We start from the raw sequence: 19,445 nt of genomic DNA on the forward strand, positions 1-19,445 counted from the left end.
AAATATTTTCAGCCAATTCTTGATTAACAATTATTTATAATTTAGTGTGATTTTTACAGATGTCTTCTAAGGTTGATAATAGCATATAATTTTGTATCAACAGAAATATTTTTGGGGTATAAAAAATTTACATCATTAACTACACTTTAAAAAACAGTTGCATGCTTCACCTTTTACAAAATAGACTTTCTCCACCATCTTTGCTTAAGCAGCACAGGTGAGTTTTCATTTTAAAATGGTATAATAGTGTACATTTGAATGAACTCTTTCTTCTGTGACCTGTAAGTGGAAAAGCATATCACCTAATTCTTTCAGAGCCCATGGAAATGAATGGGATTCTGCTCCCTTTTGCTGCTTAGGAAATAGGAAAGTAAGGCTGTACCTAAAGATCCTGAGGCTTAGAAAAAAGCAAAATTTTCTATCTTGTAATTCTCATGTCTGCATAATTTAGAGAAAGGTTAAGACAGCAGGAGGAGGAGAATTTACTCATAAGTCCAGGCTCAGGAAACAGCACAGTGTATTCAAATATGTGGGTCTTCCATTCAGAAGGCTCTGGAGGAACCAGGCTCCAAAACCAACTACTTCCTCAACATTGGTAAAGTTGCTAACCTTGCCCTGAACTTCAGATTCCTCTTCTAGTGAAAGGTAGTAATACCTACCCCACCAGCTTTGTTGTGAGGAATCAGTGTTTGGAAGGCGGGTGGTAAATTGTGAAGTGCGAAACAAGTTCATTTTTTGTTGTTATGAATACTGACTCCTAGTAGGGAAAACTCATTAGCATGTTTGTCTTCAAGCCAGCAACTCACATGAGAGAGTGAGTCTCCATCTGCTCTGACCACTTCAGTTCCATTTCTTCTCTTTCTTACATATGCTCAGTCCCAAACTCAGATAGTTGGAGCTACTTGCTTCACTCATTTGTAAACTTGGTTGGGGAGCTGAAACCTCAGAAGTTTCTATTTCCAACTCCTGTCAGAGATGTCTCTACCTATCTAGTTACTTTATTGTTAATGCTGTGGGCCTGTGGGTTCAAATATGTTTCCATGGATATCAACACCATTATTTTAGATTCGGTAAATTTATTTGATAGCTATTTTAACAGTAGCCAAGCAGCTGGTTTATTTCTAGTTGAACATTAGTGGCTGGCTCTGCAATGCTATTTTTTAAATAATTTTTTCCAGCAGATACAAATGATTTTAAAAAAGGATTCTAATAATAAGGTTAAGTGCTCTAAAATCATTTGAAATGTCACTTGTTTTGCCCCAATCTCAAATGACTCATCTGCCTATTGTTTCATAATAGTTGTTGTGACATTTGCTGTAAATGTTATGCTCCCATCTGAGTAGGCGTAGAGCTGGGGTTTTTGATGGCAGCAAATAAAACAGTTTTCCCCCCTCAGGGAAAGGATGTTGCTATGACAAAAGGATCTTTTACTAGAAATAGCATTAGTCAATATTGTAAAGCAAGACCTTTAACAAAACGTCAATGCCTTTTAAAATGCAAAGAAGCCCTGTCAAATGATTTTTTTTCTGTCTCCCAACCATTTCACAGTAATACATTCTTGGATGTCCAGTAAAAATGAAAAAAATCTTAGAGAAATCTTAAGTGTGCACGCTCCGCTGCGGCAGCCTGGGGTTCGCGGGTTCGGATCCGGGGGCGCATCGACGCACTGCTTGGCAAGCCATGCTGTGGCATCGTCCCATATAAAGTAGAGAAAGATGGGCACAGATGTTAGCCCAGGGCCAGTCTTCCTCAGCAAAAAGAGGGGGATTGGCAGATGTTAGCTCAGCGCTGGTCTTCCTCACAAAAAAACAAATAATCATTTTTCTTCATTACGTGGAGACTTTAATTTTCTATCAACTGTCTGAAAGAAGAGTAGAAAATAAATACTATCTTGAAAAATACTATGAAAGCCATAGGCAAACAGTAAACGATTAAGAGTTTTTTGTTCTGTTTTGTTTTTTAATATGGTTCTCTTTTTTTTTAGATAGTCTAGATTTGGGGATATGGGATCTTTTAAAGCCAAAGCAGATTGAGGCTTACAAGCGTGCCTTCCTGGATGCCAGTCTAACAGACACAGATGTTACCTGATAGAGCTAGTCAGAGGTGCTTCAGTCTTAGGTTGAAGGACCTGAGGTCCAGGGAAGGTAAGCAGCTGCCCAGGGTTGTATGCCAGTGAGTGGCAGAGCTCAAGTATAAGATGCTAGACCACACTTCTTTTCACCAGTCCAGACTGCCTCTCACCAAAACTTTGCAGACACTTATATTCTTTTTCTGATGCTCATGTATATTGCAGGTAATTTTGAACAGGCAGTAAACTGAAAATTCCACATGCACTTTTCCTATGAGCTTCTTAAAAAGTAGGTGATTATTTACATAACTAGTATCTTGTCAAGGATCATCTGTTGACTTGTCTTCTTAAGAGTGAGAAAGCTACTCTTCTTTCCTTCCTTTCTTCTCTCCTTCCTTCCTTCCTCCATAGCTCCTATCCCCACTTCCATTTTCCTTGCCCCCACAGGCAACCTTTCTCGCCCGTATTTTTGTTGACGTAGGTTCTTCATCAGATGTATTTTTTGCTTTGTGCCCCTGAATTTTAGTGGGTATAAATGGCATGGTGTTATCATTCTCATTCCATTTCTTATGTTTATCACTAAGCATGTGTTTTTAGATCCAGTTGTGTCATTATGGATGCACATACCTAACAGTTTGCTTTTAATCACCGTAACAATCCATGGTGGGCACTGCTCCATTTTACCTACCCATTCTTCGGTTGGATGCCCCAGTGGCCTCCAGTTGTCACCCAGCACCAAAAAATGCTTCGATATATACCCACAACATCACCCTACAGCTTAATGAGAGAATTTCTTGAAGATATAATTCTTCACAGAAGAATCGCTGGGTCGTGGTGTGTAATGTAATTATTTTGGTTTATAATGCTGAATTGTTCACCAGAATTGTTATAGCAGTCTACAGTCCCACTAGCAATGTCTGATGGTTTTTACCTTTCTAAATCCCTGTAACATTTGACATTGTCCATTTTTCTAATTTTTGCCAGTATCCATTTTGTAAAAGATTTTGATTCTTTTGATTGGAAGTAATAGCTTCTTGATTTCAATGGCTAAATAAATAGCTCTATTGAGAGACATAATTTTTCAGTTTATGTGTATTTTATTCATCTTAATTTTAAATATTATCCATAACATAGGCTTCCAATTTCCATGATGGTGAGAAAAGTAATTAAATTTTGAAGGTCATTATTAAAATGTGAGTAAGCCTCCCATCCCCCAACACCTGGCTCGATCATATCCTTCTTTCCAACGTCATGCTCTTTCTGGTGAAATGCTAGTTACCCATCAAAGCCTTGTTTAAAATTGACACCCTGCTCTGTGGCATTGTTTCAGCCTTCCTCTAATTATAATAATTATTACCGGTCATTACAATTAGTTCTCTATTTTTCTATGTACCTGACTAGAATGTGAACTTGTGTGGTATAGGATATCTCTATACACCTACCACCCAGTAGCACACTGTTAATCTAACTTAATTGTTATTCATTAATTGTTCTGTGAATGTTAAGGGATGGCCATTTATACATTTAATATTCCCATTTTATCTAACTACAGTGATGGTTTTCGGTTCTGAAAATTTTTTACATTAAAACCATCTTCCCCATCTTCTAAGATGTGAAATATTGGCATCTTAGCAAAGCACTGATTTAAGGGCTGGATCAGTTTCAAAACTGCTTCCTGGAAATACTTTGCCTGAAAATACTTGTGAGCTCACCACAATGCTAAGGTGGGGTACCCTTCCAGCCTTGCAAGAATACTTGTCAGCATCCTTCATTGTCTCAGTGAAATGGTACTTCTTACCACCTGTTCATCTGCTTTCAAGTGTGTCTGTACTCTGTTAGCAGTGTAGAATACAGCTCCAGGTTCTTAAGAAATATTAACCTGGAACAGATAGACTGCTCCTATCAGAAAGCCAAACTGAAGATAGTTATGTTTAAAGATGATAATTTGAGGAAAACATTTTTTCAGGTCTGTTAAGTCATTTGCAATTCTAGCCATTAGAAGTCTACATAAATGCTGTGCCTATTTCTTTATCTGTAATTAACAGAAATAAACTAAGTAACCTCCAAGTCCCTGAAGTTCTATGATATGATACCAAACCAGTTAGTCTCTGTGGGAAGAATCCACTATATTTAGTGAACGTGGGGGACTTAGGACTTTCCTTGCTTCTTCAGGAATTGTCTCCATGACAAGAAGATACTCACGTCTATCAAATCACCAGGGCTTTCACATTATTCTCATGCCCAGGTCAGCTACCTCCCGGTTGAACACTTTTAGTCTTTCTATAAGCCTCAGGGCCTGATTTTGCTTGCTCTTCATCTCTAAAGCTTCCTCCTTCTTCACACTTTTTTATGGTTTCCTTATCCTTCAATCATGACTGCAGACTGGTGGGTAGCTTCTGCAGCAGTACCAGACAACAAATCGTATAGCCATGATCAAATAAAAAGTTTTATTGCTGATCCCGCTGGGAACCAGAATTGGAGAAATCACTCAGCTTCTTCATCCATAACATAAGTATAGTCTTAGCTGAAGAGTGCCTATGAAGAACGGGGTTAACGTCCCCCAAATCCCTGACACAGGGGTTGGCACATGGTAGGTGCAGATAATCAATACACTGTCATAGGAAAAGGAGCCACTCAATTTTGATATGAAACTACAGGGGTCTGAAATCCCATGGTAAGAATATTCCCAAATCGCTTCACTTTAGTCAAAGCCCATGTGAACAGCCAGTGTGCCGCTCTCCTGATTACATCTGAGAAGAATCCTCTTTCTCACTCTAGTATAGGTTTGCTTCCTGTGATGAAGTGGGAGGATATTGCAGAAGTTCTGTCTGGGAAACAAAGATAACCTCTATTGTGAGGTCTGTGGTATCTTTTGGTGTCATTCCCACCGTGCATGTCAAGTCTCAGTGCTGTTAGAAGCAGATACAACCTTGAATGAACATTATACATGATTTAAAGCACTTATTTTTCCACATTTATTTCTCTTCTATGAGTGAGGGAAATATCCTTTTATTAATTACTACTTTCTTTTTTTTTTTTTGTGAGGAAGATCGGCCCTGAGCTAACGTCTGCCAATCCTCCTCTTTTTGCTGAGGAAGACTAGCTGTGGGGTAACATCCATGCCCATCTTCCTCCACTTTATATGGGACGCTGCCACAGCATGGCTTGCCAAGCGGTGACTCGGTGTGCGCCCGGATCCGAACCGGCTAACGCCCGCAGCGGAGCACGCACACTTAACCGCTTGCGCCACTGGGCTGGCCCCAATTACTACTTTCTGCCAATAAGCTTGTTAAAATATTTTTGCTTCCTCATATATTCTTTTTATTCTTGTTTAGGTATTTATTCTATACTTAAAATTTATGTTAAAAGCATATTAGTGTAAGCAAAATAGTAGCTTGCCTTTTTAATTTGAGCAAATATGCAGCTGTTGCTGATTGCTCCTAAAATAAAACTGCAATCTCATATATTGTAATGATAAAACCTTTTCCAACAATCTTCATGCTAGGGTGTTTTAGAGAACTTTAAGTTTGTAAAGGGTGGCTTATAGAGTCAATATAATGATAAAAGTTTCAGTATACCTCTTGATTTTCATGCACAAATATCTGACTTGTTCTTTTGAGAAAAAACAAAATCTGAGTTAGTTTGGAATTCCAAGTTGCAATGAGAAAAATGCACATTTAACCGTCTGCTCTTATTATGTTAAGGCTATGACTCATCTCCAAACAAACGTATGATTGAGGTGATGTTTTGGAATAACATCCTGTGTTTTGGTGGTGCATCACTCTTCAGTGACATTCTGAGGTTGCATTGTATTAGCACATGATATTTTCCCCAGTTAATTGATATCCCAGGTTTGTCCAGGGGAAAATCTACAGCTCCCCCAAACATGCTCGACAAGTTATTATATTTACTTTAGTCAAAGCCCGTGTGTGCAATATCCCTCTTGGAGGTGGTCTATTATTGGAGTCCCATATGCTTTTTGTTTGGGAAGAAAGCAGTCACTGTGTCATACTGTTACATGGAGTATTCTTTTTCAGGGATGTTGTTCCCTTGGGGACCATATCAGGCCAGAGTTCCTTAGTCTAATAAGACCTTTGTAACTCTCATTGTATAAGAGTTCTGGGAGGGAAGCAAGAGTTAAACAGAAAATGTAATTCAAGCAACCATATTAGGCCACATGTGGGAAAACATGACTCTTAGTATTGGATTAAAAAAACAGTATTTGTTGTAAAAAGGACTATGATGCCAAAACTTTCAAGGTATTTCAGTGTAAATGAAGGCTATTGTGGCACAGGGAACTCATAATATTTTAACGTTTACTTTAGTTTCTGAATATGAACGATCTAAAAAACACCACACAGAGTTGTCTATTCATAAATTTTCTATTTAAAAAAGATATGATTAATTATTGTAGAAGTCCTATATGGAGGTATTTAATCTAAGATTTTCTTGTATGAGTTTTCCCATCAGTAGAATGACGTTTAACCCATATGAAGATAATAATTATAGTAGCATTATGTACATATTCATCACTCAGTAATACAAAAAATTATATATACTTTCTTATAAGAATTATTCAATTTAATTATTGTACTTTACCAATTGATGACAAACATATTGATTGTTATTCCATAAAGCTAGAATTTTAAAAATCAATTTTGCAAAATGAACATAGAAGTCCTTTCTTCAGATTTTATAATTATGTCTAATGAAGAAAATTTTTTTTTAATTTTTTGTTTATTGCAGTAACATTGGTTTATAACATTGTATAAGTTTGAGGTGTACATCATTATACTTCTATTTCTGCATAGATTAGATCATGTTCACCACCCAAATACTAACTACAACCCATCACCACACACGTGTGCCAAATTATCCCTTTTGCCCTCCTCCCTCCCCCCTTCCCCTCTGGTAACCACCAATCCAATCTCTGTCTCTATGTGTTTGTTTGTTGTTGTTATTATCTACTACTTAATGAGGGAAATCATATGGTATTTGACCTTCTCCCTCTGACTTATTTCACTTTGCATAACACCCTCAATGTCCATCCATGTTGTCGCAAATGGCTGGATTTCATCGTTTCTTATGGCTGAGTAGTATTCCATTGCGTATATATACCACATCTTCTTTATCCATTCGTCCTTTGATGGGCAATTAGGTTGCTTCCAAGTCTTGGCTATTGTGAATAACACTGCAATGAAGACAGGGGTGCATGTATCTTTATGCATAGGTGTTTTCAAGTTCTTTGGATAAATACCCAGCAGTGGAATAGCTGGATCATATGGTAGTTCTAGCCTTAATTTTTTTTTTTTTTGAGGAATCTCCATACTGTTTTCCATGGTGGCTGCACCAGTTTGCACTCCCACCAGCAGTGTATGAGAGTTCCCTTCTCTCCACATGCTCTCCAACACATGTTGTTTCCTGTCTTGTTAATTATAGCCATTCTGACGGGGGTGAGGTGATATCTCATTGTAGTTTTGATATGCATTTCCCTGATAGTTAATGATTTTGAACATCTTGTCGTGTGTCTGTTGGCCATCTGTATATCTTCTTTGGAGAAATGTCTGTTCAGGTCTTTTGCCCATTTTTTAATTGGGTTGTTAGTTTTTTTGTTATTGAGATGCATCAGTTCTTTATATATTTTGGAGATTAACCCCTTATCCGATGTATGGTTTGCAAATATCTTCTCCCAATTGTTAGGTTGTCTTTTCGTTTTGTTGATGGTTTCCTTTGCTGTGCAGAAGCTTTTTAGTTTAATGTAGTCCCATTTGTTTATTTATTCTATTGTTTCTCTTGCCTGGTCAGACATGGTGCTTGAAAAGATGTTGCTAAGACCGATGTCGAAGAGCGTACTGCCTATGTTTTCTTCTAATAGTTTCATAGTTTCAGGTCTTACATTCAAGTCTTTAATCCATTTGGAGTTAATTTTTGTGTATGGTGTAAGGTAAGGGTCTACTTTCATTTTTTTGCATGTGGCTATCCAGTTTTCCCAACACCATTTGTTGAAGAGACTTTCTTTTCTCCATTGTATGTTCTTGGCTCCTTTGTCGAAGATTAGCTGTCCATAGATGTGTGGGTTTATTTCTGGGCTTTCAATTCTGTTTCATTGATCTGTGTGTCTCTTTTTATGCCAGTACCATGCTGTTTTGCTTACTATAGCTTTGTAGTATATTTTGAAATCAGGGAGTGTGATACCTCCAGCTTTGTTCTTTTTTCTCAGGATTTCTTTAGCTATTCAAGGTCTTTTGTTGTTCCATATAAATTTTAGGATTCTTTGTTCTATTTCTGTGAAAAATGTTGTTGGAACTTTGATAGGGATTGCGTTGAATCTATAGATTGCTTTAGGAAGTATGGACGTCTTAACTATGTTAATTCTTCCAATCCAAAGCACGGAATATCTTTCCATTTCTTTGTATCTTCTTCAATTTCTTTCAGCAATGTTTTATAGTTTTCGGTGTACAGATCTTTCACCTCTTTGGTTAAGTTTATTCCTAGGTATTTTATTCTTTTTGTTGCAATTGTAAATGGGATGGTATTCTTAATTTCTCTTTCTGCTACTTCGTTGTTAGTGTATAGAAATGCAACTGATTTTTGTATGTTGATTTTGTATCCTGCAACTTTACTGTATTCGTTTATTACTTCTAAAAGTTCTTTGGTGGATTCTTTAGGGTTTTCTATATATAAAATCATGTCATCTGCAAATAGTGAGAGTTTCACTTCTTCCTTTCCAGTTTGGATCCCTTTTATTTCTTTTTCTTGCCTGATTGCTCTGGCTAGGACTTCCAGTACTATGTTAAATAGGAGTGGTGACAGGGGGCATCCTTTTCTGGTTCCTGTTCTTAAAGGGATAGCTTTCAGTCTTTCACCATTGAGGATGATATTAGCTGTGGGTTTGTCATATATGGCCTTTATTATGTTGAGGTACTTTCCTTAATGAAGAAAATTTTAATTTAATTTTTACATATAACTTTTGGATACAGAAATCATAAAATAAATACTTAAATAAAATACTTAAATATTTTTACTAATTATGATAATATAAACTCTATTCTGAAACATGAACATTTACAGTAAAATTTGTGATGTTGTAATATTTTGACACTCCACTTTCTTTCTTTTTTTTTTTTTTTTAACAGAAAATGGTTTCACAGCAACACATTCTAATTCACGAAGATTCCATGAACCTGCTAAGTCTTTATACCTCTCCCTCTTTGCCCAACATTACCTTGGGACTTCCAGCAGTGCCAGCCCAGCTCAACGTGAGTCATTACACAGCAATAGCCTAAACTAGCCAGAGTGATGTTTTCACAGGGGCACTCTCATTTCTTGTCTATTTAGACGTCAGGGAAACTTGGTCGAGTCCTCTTCTCCATCACTCAACCATTTGCTGAGTTGTTCAAAGATCTTCAGTTTAATTGGAAATTAAAGAATTATACTGGTTCACATAATAATATATAAAAATAGTAACTAACATTTGTATAATGCTTTATAGTTTTTAAAAAAGAAAGCATTCTCCAGATATATTATTTTAGGCTACTAAACCATGCCATGAAACGGAGATTACAGGCTGCATTTTTGTAGAAGTGGAAGCTGTGACTGGGAATGTTTAAAAGCCCAAGATCACAGAGCCAGTAAGTAGCAGACCTGGCACTCCACCCAGGCCGGCGCTGAGAGGTATAGCTTCTAAAGCACAGCAGCGTCTGTTTATAGAATTTATTTTGTGAATGACTTTATTTTGGGAAGTTACTGACTTTATGGTACTGAAGAATACATATCTGGAAAACGTCTCTAAGAACAAAATTAAACTCCTCTCCAGAGATTCAAAGTGAATCAATTACTTTAAAAGTCCTGACAACTGAAATAGGATCTTTTGGAGGTAATTGTCCTGCTAGCAGCATACAGCAATAATTATTTTATATATATCCCCTAAAATAATATAAATTTTAGTCATTGTAAAAGATTGGTAAGTTTTACCTAGAGTAATTCATCTGTGAAAGGTTAGTAAATTAAATTGTGCTTATGCACAGGTCGTGTGATACATTAGGTTTAAAGAGAAATTTCTTCCAACCCTTGGCACCAATTTTGCCAGTCTTTAGCAGCAAGTTTCCCACTGAGTCCAGCTTGTCAAATTCACATCTTTTACAATATGCCCACATCAGAAAATTATGAAGAGTTGACCATTTAGGGACTAATTTATTTTCAGAATATTAGGCCTGTATATGGTATGCTGATTTATGTACAAGCACACATATAGTGACATTTTGAAATGATAAATTTCATGATTGTGTTCAACATATATTATAAAATCAATCTAAGAGGTATCTTATTATATTTAGTATTTTTCATAGGGTGAAATCTTATCATATGTGATACAGTAATCTTATACCAGTGAGGAGAAAGCAAAATTTGGATGCTGTTTTATATCTGCGGACTGAGGAAAAAAAGCTTAAAAATACCAGATGCAGCTATGCCCTGGAAATTCCACATGAAGCATTGTAAACAATTGGTTCTAGTGAAAAGAAAAAAGGAATTAGGGATGAAACTAAACAAATATTCATGGGTGATATTTTCAAATCTTCACTTATTAAAAATTATTTTTCTTCTATTCTTATTTTTCTTAATCTCTTCTGATGATAAGCAAATACTAACACAAAAACTTCTTATGACACATGAACAGGCATTTTATTTCCTCTCTTTTTTGCATGTTCTAAGTCACTCCTACCAGCTAACACAAACATACACCACTTTTAATGTGGTCAGGGAGAATTTTTTCCCAAAGGACCAAGTACTAATGCCAGACCATTTAAAGTTTCAATGGTAATACAATTTGGTACCATTAGATGAATAAACCAGTGTGGTTTGGATTGAAGTTTCATTTTTCTTTGCTTCCATTTTGGTGTGGATGGGGCCATCACAATTAATTTTTCAAGCTTAGCATTGCTTTGGCAAAGGAATCTCTAATATTCTATTTCCCAACTGAGAAGTGGGAAATTTTAAGGAAAAGAGGCCAGGAGAAGGGATCATGTCTAGATTAAACATTGCCTTGACTTGCTGTGTGACTAAGACAAGCCATTTACCTCTTTGTCCTTCAATTTCTCCATCACTGAAAATTGCTTTTCTTCCCTGGTGCACAGCAATTTTGTAAGATGAAACATGAGTTTTGAAAAGAAACATGCCACATAATTTTGAGGTATTCTACTTTTGTAATAACAAAATGACTACCATTCATTAAACTCTTTGAATAGAATAATTCATTATTCCTATTGATGATATAATTATTATTGCCTTATTACTATGTTATCATACATTGCAAGTTCTTAATAGCATTTTTATTTGATATCTAATTTCACTTGTAGTTTATTTTATTAAACAAAAGTATCTGGAGTGTCATTTTCAATATTTAGAGATTTGGGGATCTGTTATGAATTAATGTAAAATACATGTTTAAGTCAAATTCCTGTATATTTTATACAACCTTTCATTGAGTTATCTGAAGAATTTTATTTTAAAAATTAAATATTGGAAAGCTACAGCTCTGTGAACTTCTTAATGGACATGTAGAGAAAGAGTAAATTGTTTATTCTGCTTGAAACTCCAAAATTACAGTCCATTTTATCTCTAGCTTCTTAATCCCTATGATATAGTTATTAGTTTAGCAATTTGAATAAATTTTACTTTTACAATATACCTTTTACTTGCATAGTGTATTAAAATATTTTAGAAAAAAACTTCTCAGTTATTAAGCCTGAAATTAGCATCATTTTAATGTTAAAAAAACTTTTTAAGTTCAGTGCAATGATACCCAATACTGCATTGTCTTCAGTGCTTCAACTCTATTTTTATTTCTCCTTTGTTAATTCAGCTAGTTCAAAAGACAGGCTTTTATCCATTTTCCCTACTCAGCTGTTGAGTAAAATGGGTTTTTTTGGGGGAGGCGGGGGGAGAATTATGGAATAGAAAACTAATCTAATAATGTACAGACCTAACGACCCACAGGGATGAAAGAGGATTAACATCTTTATAATTTCTTGACACAGGCTTCAAATTCACTCAAAGAAAAACAGAAGTGTGAGACCCAGACACTCAGGCAAGGTGTTCCTCTGCCTGGGCAGTATGCGGGCAGCATCCAGGCATCTTCAAGCCATCCCCATGTCACTTTGGAGGGAAAGCCCAACAGCAGCCACCAAGCTCTCCTGCAGCATTTATTATTGAAAGAACAGATGCGACAGCAAAAGCTTCTTGTGGCTGGTAATTAATAATGGCACCATTTGCAGGTCATTTTAGGGCATTTATTTTATCAATGATCCATTTTAATGTCTCTAACTCAAGACCCTAGTAAAGGTCTTCCTGACACCCGGTACTGTAGGAAAGGCTCTTATCCTTATTTATTCATCTACATCCATGAAAAAAACTCACCTCATTAACCTTCATACATACCAGAGTGGACTACTGGTGAGTCATGGGTCAGATGCATACTCGTCCAATGTTTTGGCACTTCTGCCTTCACCCCACCCAACCTAGCCTTCTTCTGATGTTTGCTTGGTAGCATCACTACTGTTCATAAAATTTATCCCCTATACCTATGTTCTGTGGCTTCTTGTCTTTTCTTAAACAAAATTATGTGTGTGTGTACATTATGTATATTTTTTTCTTTTTTTTCAGGTGGAGTTCCCTTACATCCTCAGTCTCCCTTGGCAACAAAAGAGAGAATTTCACCTGGCATTAGAGGTACCCACAAGTTACCCCGTCACAGACCCCTGAATCGAACCCAGTCTGCACCTTTGCCTCAGAGCACATTGGCTCAGCTGGTCATTCAGCAGCAACACCAGCAATTCTTGGAGAAGCAGAAGCAATACCAGCAGCAGATCCACATGAACAAAGTAAGCCGCCAAGCCAAGTCAAAATGTCATAACCACTGGTGTAGAAATTGGGCTTCTCTTCACTGATGTGGGCATACAAGAGGAGAATGTTGGTATCCATCACAGTCGAAAAGTGATTGTCATCCTGGCCCTGCTTCCAGGGCTCAAGGACACCATCACAATATCAGTGTTTTCACCATCATTACATGCTCAGGACATTTGTAGCAAAATTGGGATCATAGATTAATTAGCAAGGTCTTATGATTGAGTCCTATTTTAGTACACAAGCACACACAGGCACATGTGTGCAGAGCCCCTTTTTTTGGTATTGCAGTGAAGGCTTGAGGTAGAGTTGAATATGGTGGATTGACATGTCAAAAAGTTTGCATAGGTGCTGGCAGATATGACAAGGTTAGAGCCCATAAAGTATTTCTCAGCAACTTGTATGTATCCATGTTATATTTATTTTTTAGTATGCCTCATTTCATTCCAAACAGTGTTTGAAGCAGTTTCTCAGAAACTTGTGGTAGTTTCTTTCTGGCAGCCTTTTTGTGGCTGAAATGAACAGAGAATGCCTGTATCACACCACATCCTTTGGAGCTCTCCTGCTGAGGCAACCACAAAGAAACAGTGATTACAATATAATAATATCAGACAGGCCAGTACAGCATTTTCAATGAATTTGTAAGCAAAACTGGTCTCTACAGTATTGCCACTACTTTCTGTTATGGTAGGCTTACTAAGCAGAATCTTCTCATTCCTGGAAAATGTTAAGGTCCTGAATATCAAGATTGTATCCACTCTCCTTTGTTACTGTATCACCTACCAATATCTTATAGAGGCATTATATTGAGAAATGATGTCCTGTTTACTGATAAATGGATAGCTAAAAATTGACTTAGTATTTATATGCTTTATTGTATTGTGATTAAAACAAAACAAAACCTCATGGGCCAAGGTCTAATCACCTTTCTAACAGCAGTAGGAGAAGAGGGTGTTCATCATGTGCTCACCTATTGCAGATGGGGCTAGAGTTTTTCTCTTCTTGGCCTCCATCTTAATAAGGCAGAGCCATGAAGGGAGCATGAGCTGAAGACCACACTATTGAACAGAAATTCTTCCAGCCCAGCCCTTTGCAGCTTTCAAAGATGATGTCTATGTAAATGGGATTGGAGGGGTGGGAGATGGGGATGGCTGGCAGTGGCAACTGCCTCTCCTGCCCCCTTTCACTACAGTGCAGACTATATTTCGCTATTTTACAGACTCTTTCCATATCATCAGATTAATGCCTATTTTATTGCTACAGCATTTCTATAAATTTATCAAATTATTTTGTATAAAATCAGTCTCATCAGAGAACAACCATCTTCCTTCTTGTATAACAGAGTAATACTCATTGATTTGAATGTGACTCTGCATATGTTTGCTATATTATGGTAGAGTTAGGTTGGTTTATTTTGTGGTCTCTCAGCACTACTTAAAACTACTAGGTATTCTTGAAAAATTGTCCAGTGTCCAGAGAGAAAATTTATGTGGAGGGAAAGATTGGGAATCCTACATTTTGCCTCCTAATATTTTGGTCTGGAATTAGGCTTGTTTATAAAATTAGTATTGGATTATAGATATTCTTTCTGCTACTCGGTTCTATTTCCTAGTAATAAGTGAATATGTATATTCTATTATGGGTAAATTAAGTAAATTGATTCCTTTGAAATAATCGTCTACAAATGATTCCTATGAATACCTTTAAGAATATTTTGGAACACATTTTTTATGACCTAGCGTTGCCACTGCCTCAGACTCAGATGGTATGCTAATGTAGAATCTTTATATTTTCGTATCACACTTGAGATTTTGACAGGCGGATGCTAACCTTAGTCACATGGAAGAAACTAAGATGAAAAGCAGGCATTTGCATTTTAGCAATGAGAAAAGCAAATCTTATCAGAGACCTTCTCCCATGTGGAGCTGATTCTTTGGAATCTGTTAAGAATTCTTCCCCAAATTAGAAACAAGCCTATGCTTTTAGGTACATATTTGTACAGTGGTTTGATTATTAAATCTTGTCTTAATTAGGCAAAATGCAGCCCAGAAAACTTCAAAGTTCAAAGCTGATCTTTATATATTAACCCCTCTCAGCTTGGGTGTTTAGATTACTCAAGCAGGTCTCCAGTTGGCTTTTCTCCAAGTATGTATTCCATATGTTCAATCAAGATGGCATAGGCACATTGAGTATTCTGCAGATTTTGAAAATATTTCACCTGCCCTCAGTTGTCTAAGGGAACAGAGAAGAATCTTATTAAAGAAAATATTGAACCTCCATCCTATTCTAAAGTATTCATGATGGAACCATCAAGAAATGAATTGCTACCGTTCACCCTTCCCCACAAGGTAATGAAAACATTTATTTCACATAGATGAGGGCCATAACTTATACGCCAAAAGATAACAAGTTTCTGTATAATAATATATTTATGTATACTTTAACCATTTAGAGTACCCACTGATGAGAAATAACCACAAAAACTTTATGTCATTTTTTACCTCTTATCACGGATGAACCTTTATTGAATCCATTCAAACTGGAGTCAAATAGTTGACATCATAAAAACATGGTCCCTAGGCTGGAGATACTTATTGTAGCAGGAAATATAGGCACATATGGAAACAGGTGTACAAGTGACATATTTTAAAATGTCTTTTCCTTTTACTCCCTCAACTTTTCTTAATGGTTCTTCTTTGAGGAATTTAGGGAAGCAAAAAATGGAGTGAGAACAAAGGAAAAATAAGTAGGTTTATCTCTAAACTTGCATGATATTAAATATGATTGGCCTTCCTGGTAAGAAATTTTTAATGATATATTTGAAATGCTAATAATCTTTAGAAGAATTAGAAGCAAACCTATACTTTTCAGAGGATAGTTTATACAATGATTGACTTATTAAATTTTAAAGACTTTCTTATATCTTGCTATTATTTGAATGCATTTATGAAAGCAGTCATTCATGCTTGTTATAAATATACAATGTAAATGTTATTAATCATACTAAATAATCCACCTACCCGTTGCCTGATACTTTAATGACGTTTACATGGGAAATTAGTGTGTCATGAGAGTTATTTTTATTTATTTATTTTTTTTTGTGAGGAAGATTAGCCCTGAGCTAACATCTGTTGCCAATCCTCCTCTTTTCACTGAAGAAGGTTGGCCCTGAGCTAACATCTATGCCCATCTTCCTCTACTTTATATGTGGGATGCCTGCCACAGCATGGCTTGATAAGCAGTGCATAGGTCCACACCCGGGATCTGAACCCGAGAGCCCTGGGCCACTGAAGCAGAGTGCTCAAACTTAACCGCTATGCCACCGGGCGGGCCCCTTGTGAGAGTTATTTTAAGCCTAATTTAATTATGGTGCAAGCACTCAGTAGCTTAGCAGAAATATCCCTGGCATGAGTTTATATAGTATTTGTATTGTTATATCTACAAGTAAATAATGGGGCAAGCTAGAAAGATGAGTGGAAAACCTGTCAGAATGATTTATCTCTGCTCATCAGTTTGAATATTCTATTTTTGCTGAAACTGTTTTGAGAAGCTTAACCATAAGAAAATGATGGCTTACAACATTTGTTCTTTTGGTTTTTTGAGACATTTAAAAAATTCAGAAGTGCATTAAACAATTTATATTACTAATATATGGTACATTCATTCAATGATGACTTGTGAGCCTTTTCAGAAAACCAAGTGTATGGTTGGTTTTAAACTAGTATGTCAGTATATCTTTATACTAGCATCAAAAGAAGACTGTTGCTTTTGCCAGTATCTTTGCTTTTTTATTGGAAGAAAAAAATGGTTACTAAAATTTTCCCTGTAAATACAAGAGAGCAAACCAAAACATAAGAAGGTATTGGTAATTTTCTTCTGAGCCTATTTCAAGTTTAAATATTGCCACAGATTTTCTGGCAAAATAATACTATGATTGATAAAAACAAAACACATTGCAGCTACTCAGACATTTTTATGATTTTGAAGGAGTATTCTGACGGCTGCCAAATTAATAAAAGGGCAAATCTCTAGTCATATCACCATCTGAATGATACACTGAAATTTTCCAAAGTATCTTCAGCATTTTTGTTGTGAGATAATTTGACATAGATTTCTGCCCCCTACCCAATGACAACATTACTCTTTGAATTATTTCTCTGTTATAGCATTAATAGAATAGCATTGATTCATGCCTAATAATTTCTATTTTGACTAGAAGTTTAATACCTCTTCTAATACCTATGTTTTTTGTATTCATTCTATCAAATCCATATGAGCAGAAATTTTAAGAAACTTCTTTCTTCATTCAGTACTTTTTTGAATGAAATACTAATCTGTGCATGTATCCATTTAGCAAATCATATTGAATTCTTACTTTGTGCCAGACACTATTTTAGGCAATAAGAAAACAACATTCAGTGTCCTCATGGAGCTTACAGTGTGGGGAGAGGGGGAGTGAAATATTCAAGTAAACTAATATGATGTGTTAAGTATTAGGATAGAGGACATGAGGAAGGAAATTGTTTCCTTTGAGGAAATAAGACTTGAGACTTGTTTAGTTACCTTTCTGGGTTATCTTGTCCTTTTTATGTCTTTTCTTTTTTGTCTGTTTACCTTTCTTCCTTCCTTCCTTCCTCCCTCCCTCGCTCTCTCCCTCCCTCCCTTTTATCTTTCTTTTCGTTCTTTCCTTTCTTTCCTTCCTTTCCTTCCTTTCCTCCTCTCCTCCTCTCCTCCTCTCCTTCTTCCTTTCTTCCTTCCTTTCTTTCTTTCTTTCTTTGTCTTTCTTTCTTTCTGTTTTTCTATTTCTTTATGCTCTGTGATAAATATCTTATGCATTCCTGTGACTGGATATCAGCCAACACTTGTTAAAAAGTCCCACATAAATCCTGAGATGATATCTTATATATGTCAAGGTTCACTCTAGATACAAGTATTTATTATATATTTATTACTGTGATACTTAGGCATTTTGACATGAGTGCTATTTTATCATAATAAAAATATATCTAAGACAAGACTAGTAAAGGGGAGGCCGAGCAGATGTCCTGTGTTGCCCTTATTAAAACAGGTAGATGTTATGTCTGACAGGCAAGACATGAATATAATTATGCTCAAATACTGGAATAGAGCAAATGGGGAGCTTTAATTAGTTTTTGGAAGAGAATTTGACCCTTTATTTGAATGGTATCTGTTGTATTCCTTTTCTTGACATTACTTTCTAACATAAAAGTTACATATTCTCCATAACCCCTCATGATTCATACCCACTCCTTGTCCCCAATCATCCATCCACAGCAACCCACGGGAGTATACTCTTTCATGCCTGTGGTCACATACAAACATAGCATGCATATGTGTGTGTGTTATTTTTTTCCTTATAAAGTATCCCTGAAGGCAATTATAAAATAGAACTATTATAAAATAGAACTATTGAGCAAAGTGTATATTTTCCAAAGGAGATTAATTTGAAGAACTACTATATAGACATGTACATGTATATAGACATGTACATTTCAAAAAGTTTACATTTTTTAAGTCACACTTCATTTTATCAAACAATAAGTAAACACTTCATATTAGCTTTATTTTAACAAAGGTAATCTATCCACAGCTTACTTGTGGGAAGATTAAAATTTTAAGTATAATTAGATGAGGACGATGTACTAATCTTTGCTTTTTTGCTGTACTTATTTCTCCTAGTTTATCTTTCCCTCTCCTTCTTTTATGCACTGTGCATCTTTCCAGCACCTTTTCCATAAGTACCTTAGGGATAGGATCATTTAAATAATACCAGCTCCCTTTTATATGTAGGATCTACTATGAGCTGTGACACCATGCTAGCCTAGCATTCTTATGTATATTATCTCCTCAAACTTAGCAGCTCACTTTTTTTTAATATCAAGAAAGTTAATTTTAAAGGGCTTAAGTAAGTTGGCCAAAGTGACAGGGCTAGCAGTTGACAGAGCTGGAATTCCAAAATAGGTTGTATGACACAAAGGCCTATCCTTAACTTAAACTTGTGCTTATGATTTCAGTGTTGTTTTTATCACCAAGCGGGAGACAAGATTTTCCTAACTTTATTTTTGCCAAAAAGTAGAAAACTTTCAGCTAAAGACAAAGCAAATGAATACAAAAAGGAAGGTCATCTTATTTTTTTGGTATTGGTTTGGATTTGCTAAGATGAAGACACCCATTTTCCTGACCCTCCTCCCCAACTTTCCACACATTGCCCTCCATCCAATTACTCACTTGGAAGTCTTTTTACGTGGACCTGGTGGTGGGACATTCAGATATCCTGTTGGATTATAAGGCTTTCCAACGGTGCAGTGTGAGTGCAGTAGAGAGCCAACTACAGCCAGGCCATGTTTCCTTTCTCGCATGTTGTCACATTGTCATATTTTTTAGATTGGGCAAACATTTTCTCACAGGAGATCTGAGCAAGCCTGAAGCTGAAAGTCTACTGACTTCATCAAGT

The 19,445-nt window shown here is 36.2% G+C and overlaps 1 protein-coding gene across 4 annotated transcripts in view; it reads left to right on the forward strand.

The window, feature by feature from the left end:
• Positions 1 to 19,445, forward strand: part of HDAC9 (histone deacetylase 9) — a 493,660-nt gene that overhangs the window by 461,105 nt on the left and 13,110 nt on the right. For all 4 annotated transcript variants that reach the window (XM_014786502.2, XM_087428258.1, XM_087428399.1 and 1 more), the window contains 3 exons: positions 9,205 to 9,327; positions 12,106 to 12,316; positions 12,731 to 12,948. In XM_014786502.2, the coding sequence (XP_014641988.1) occupies positions 9,205 to 9,327; positions 12,106 to 12,316; positions 12,731 to 12,948 (552 nt within the window). The remainder of the gene's footprint in view (positions 1 to 9,204; positions 9,328 to 12,105; positions 12,317 to 12,730; positions 12,949 to 19,445) is intronic.

Source organism: Ceratotherium simum, chromosome 1, assembly GCF_057802395.1.
Source record: "Ceratotherium simum simum isolate JZ-2026a chromosome 1, ASM5780239v1, whole genome shotgun sequence".
In the NCBI taxonomy this organism is placed as follows: domain Eukaryota; kingdom Metazoa; phylum Chordata; class Mammalia; order Perissodactyla; family Rhinocerotidae; genus Ceratotherium; species Ceratotherium simum.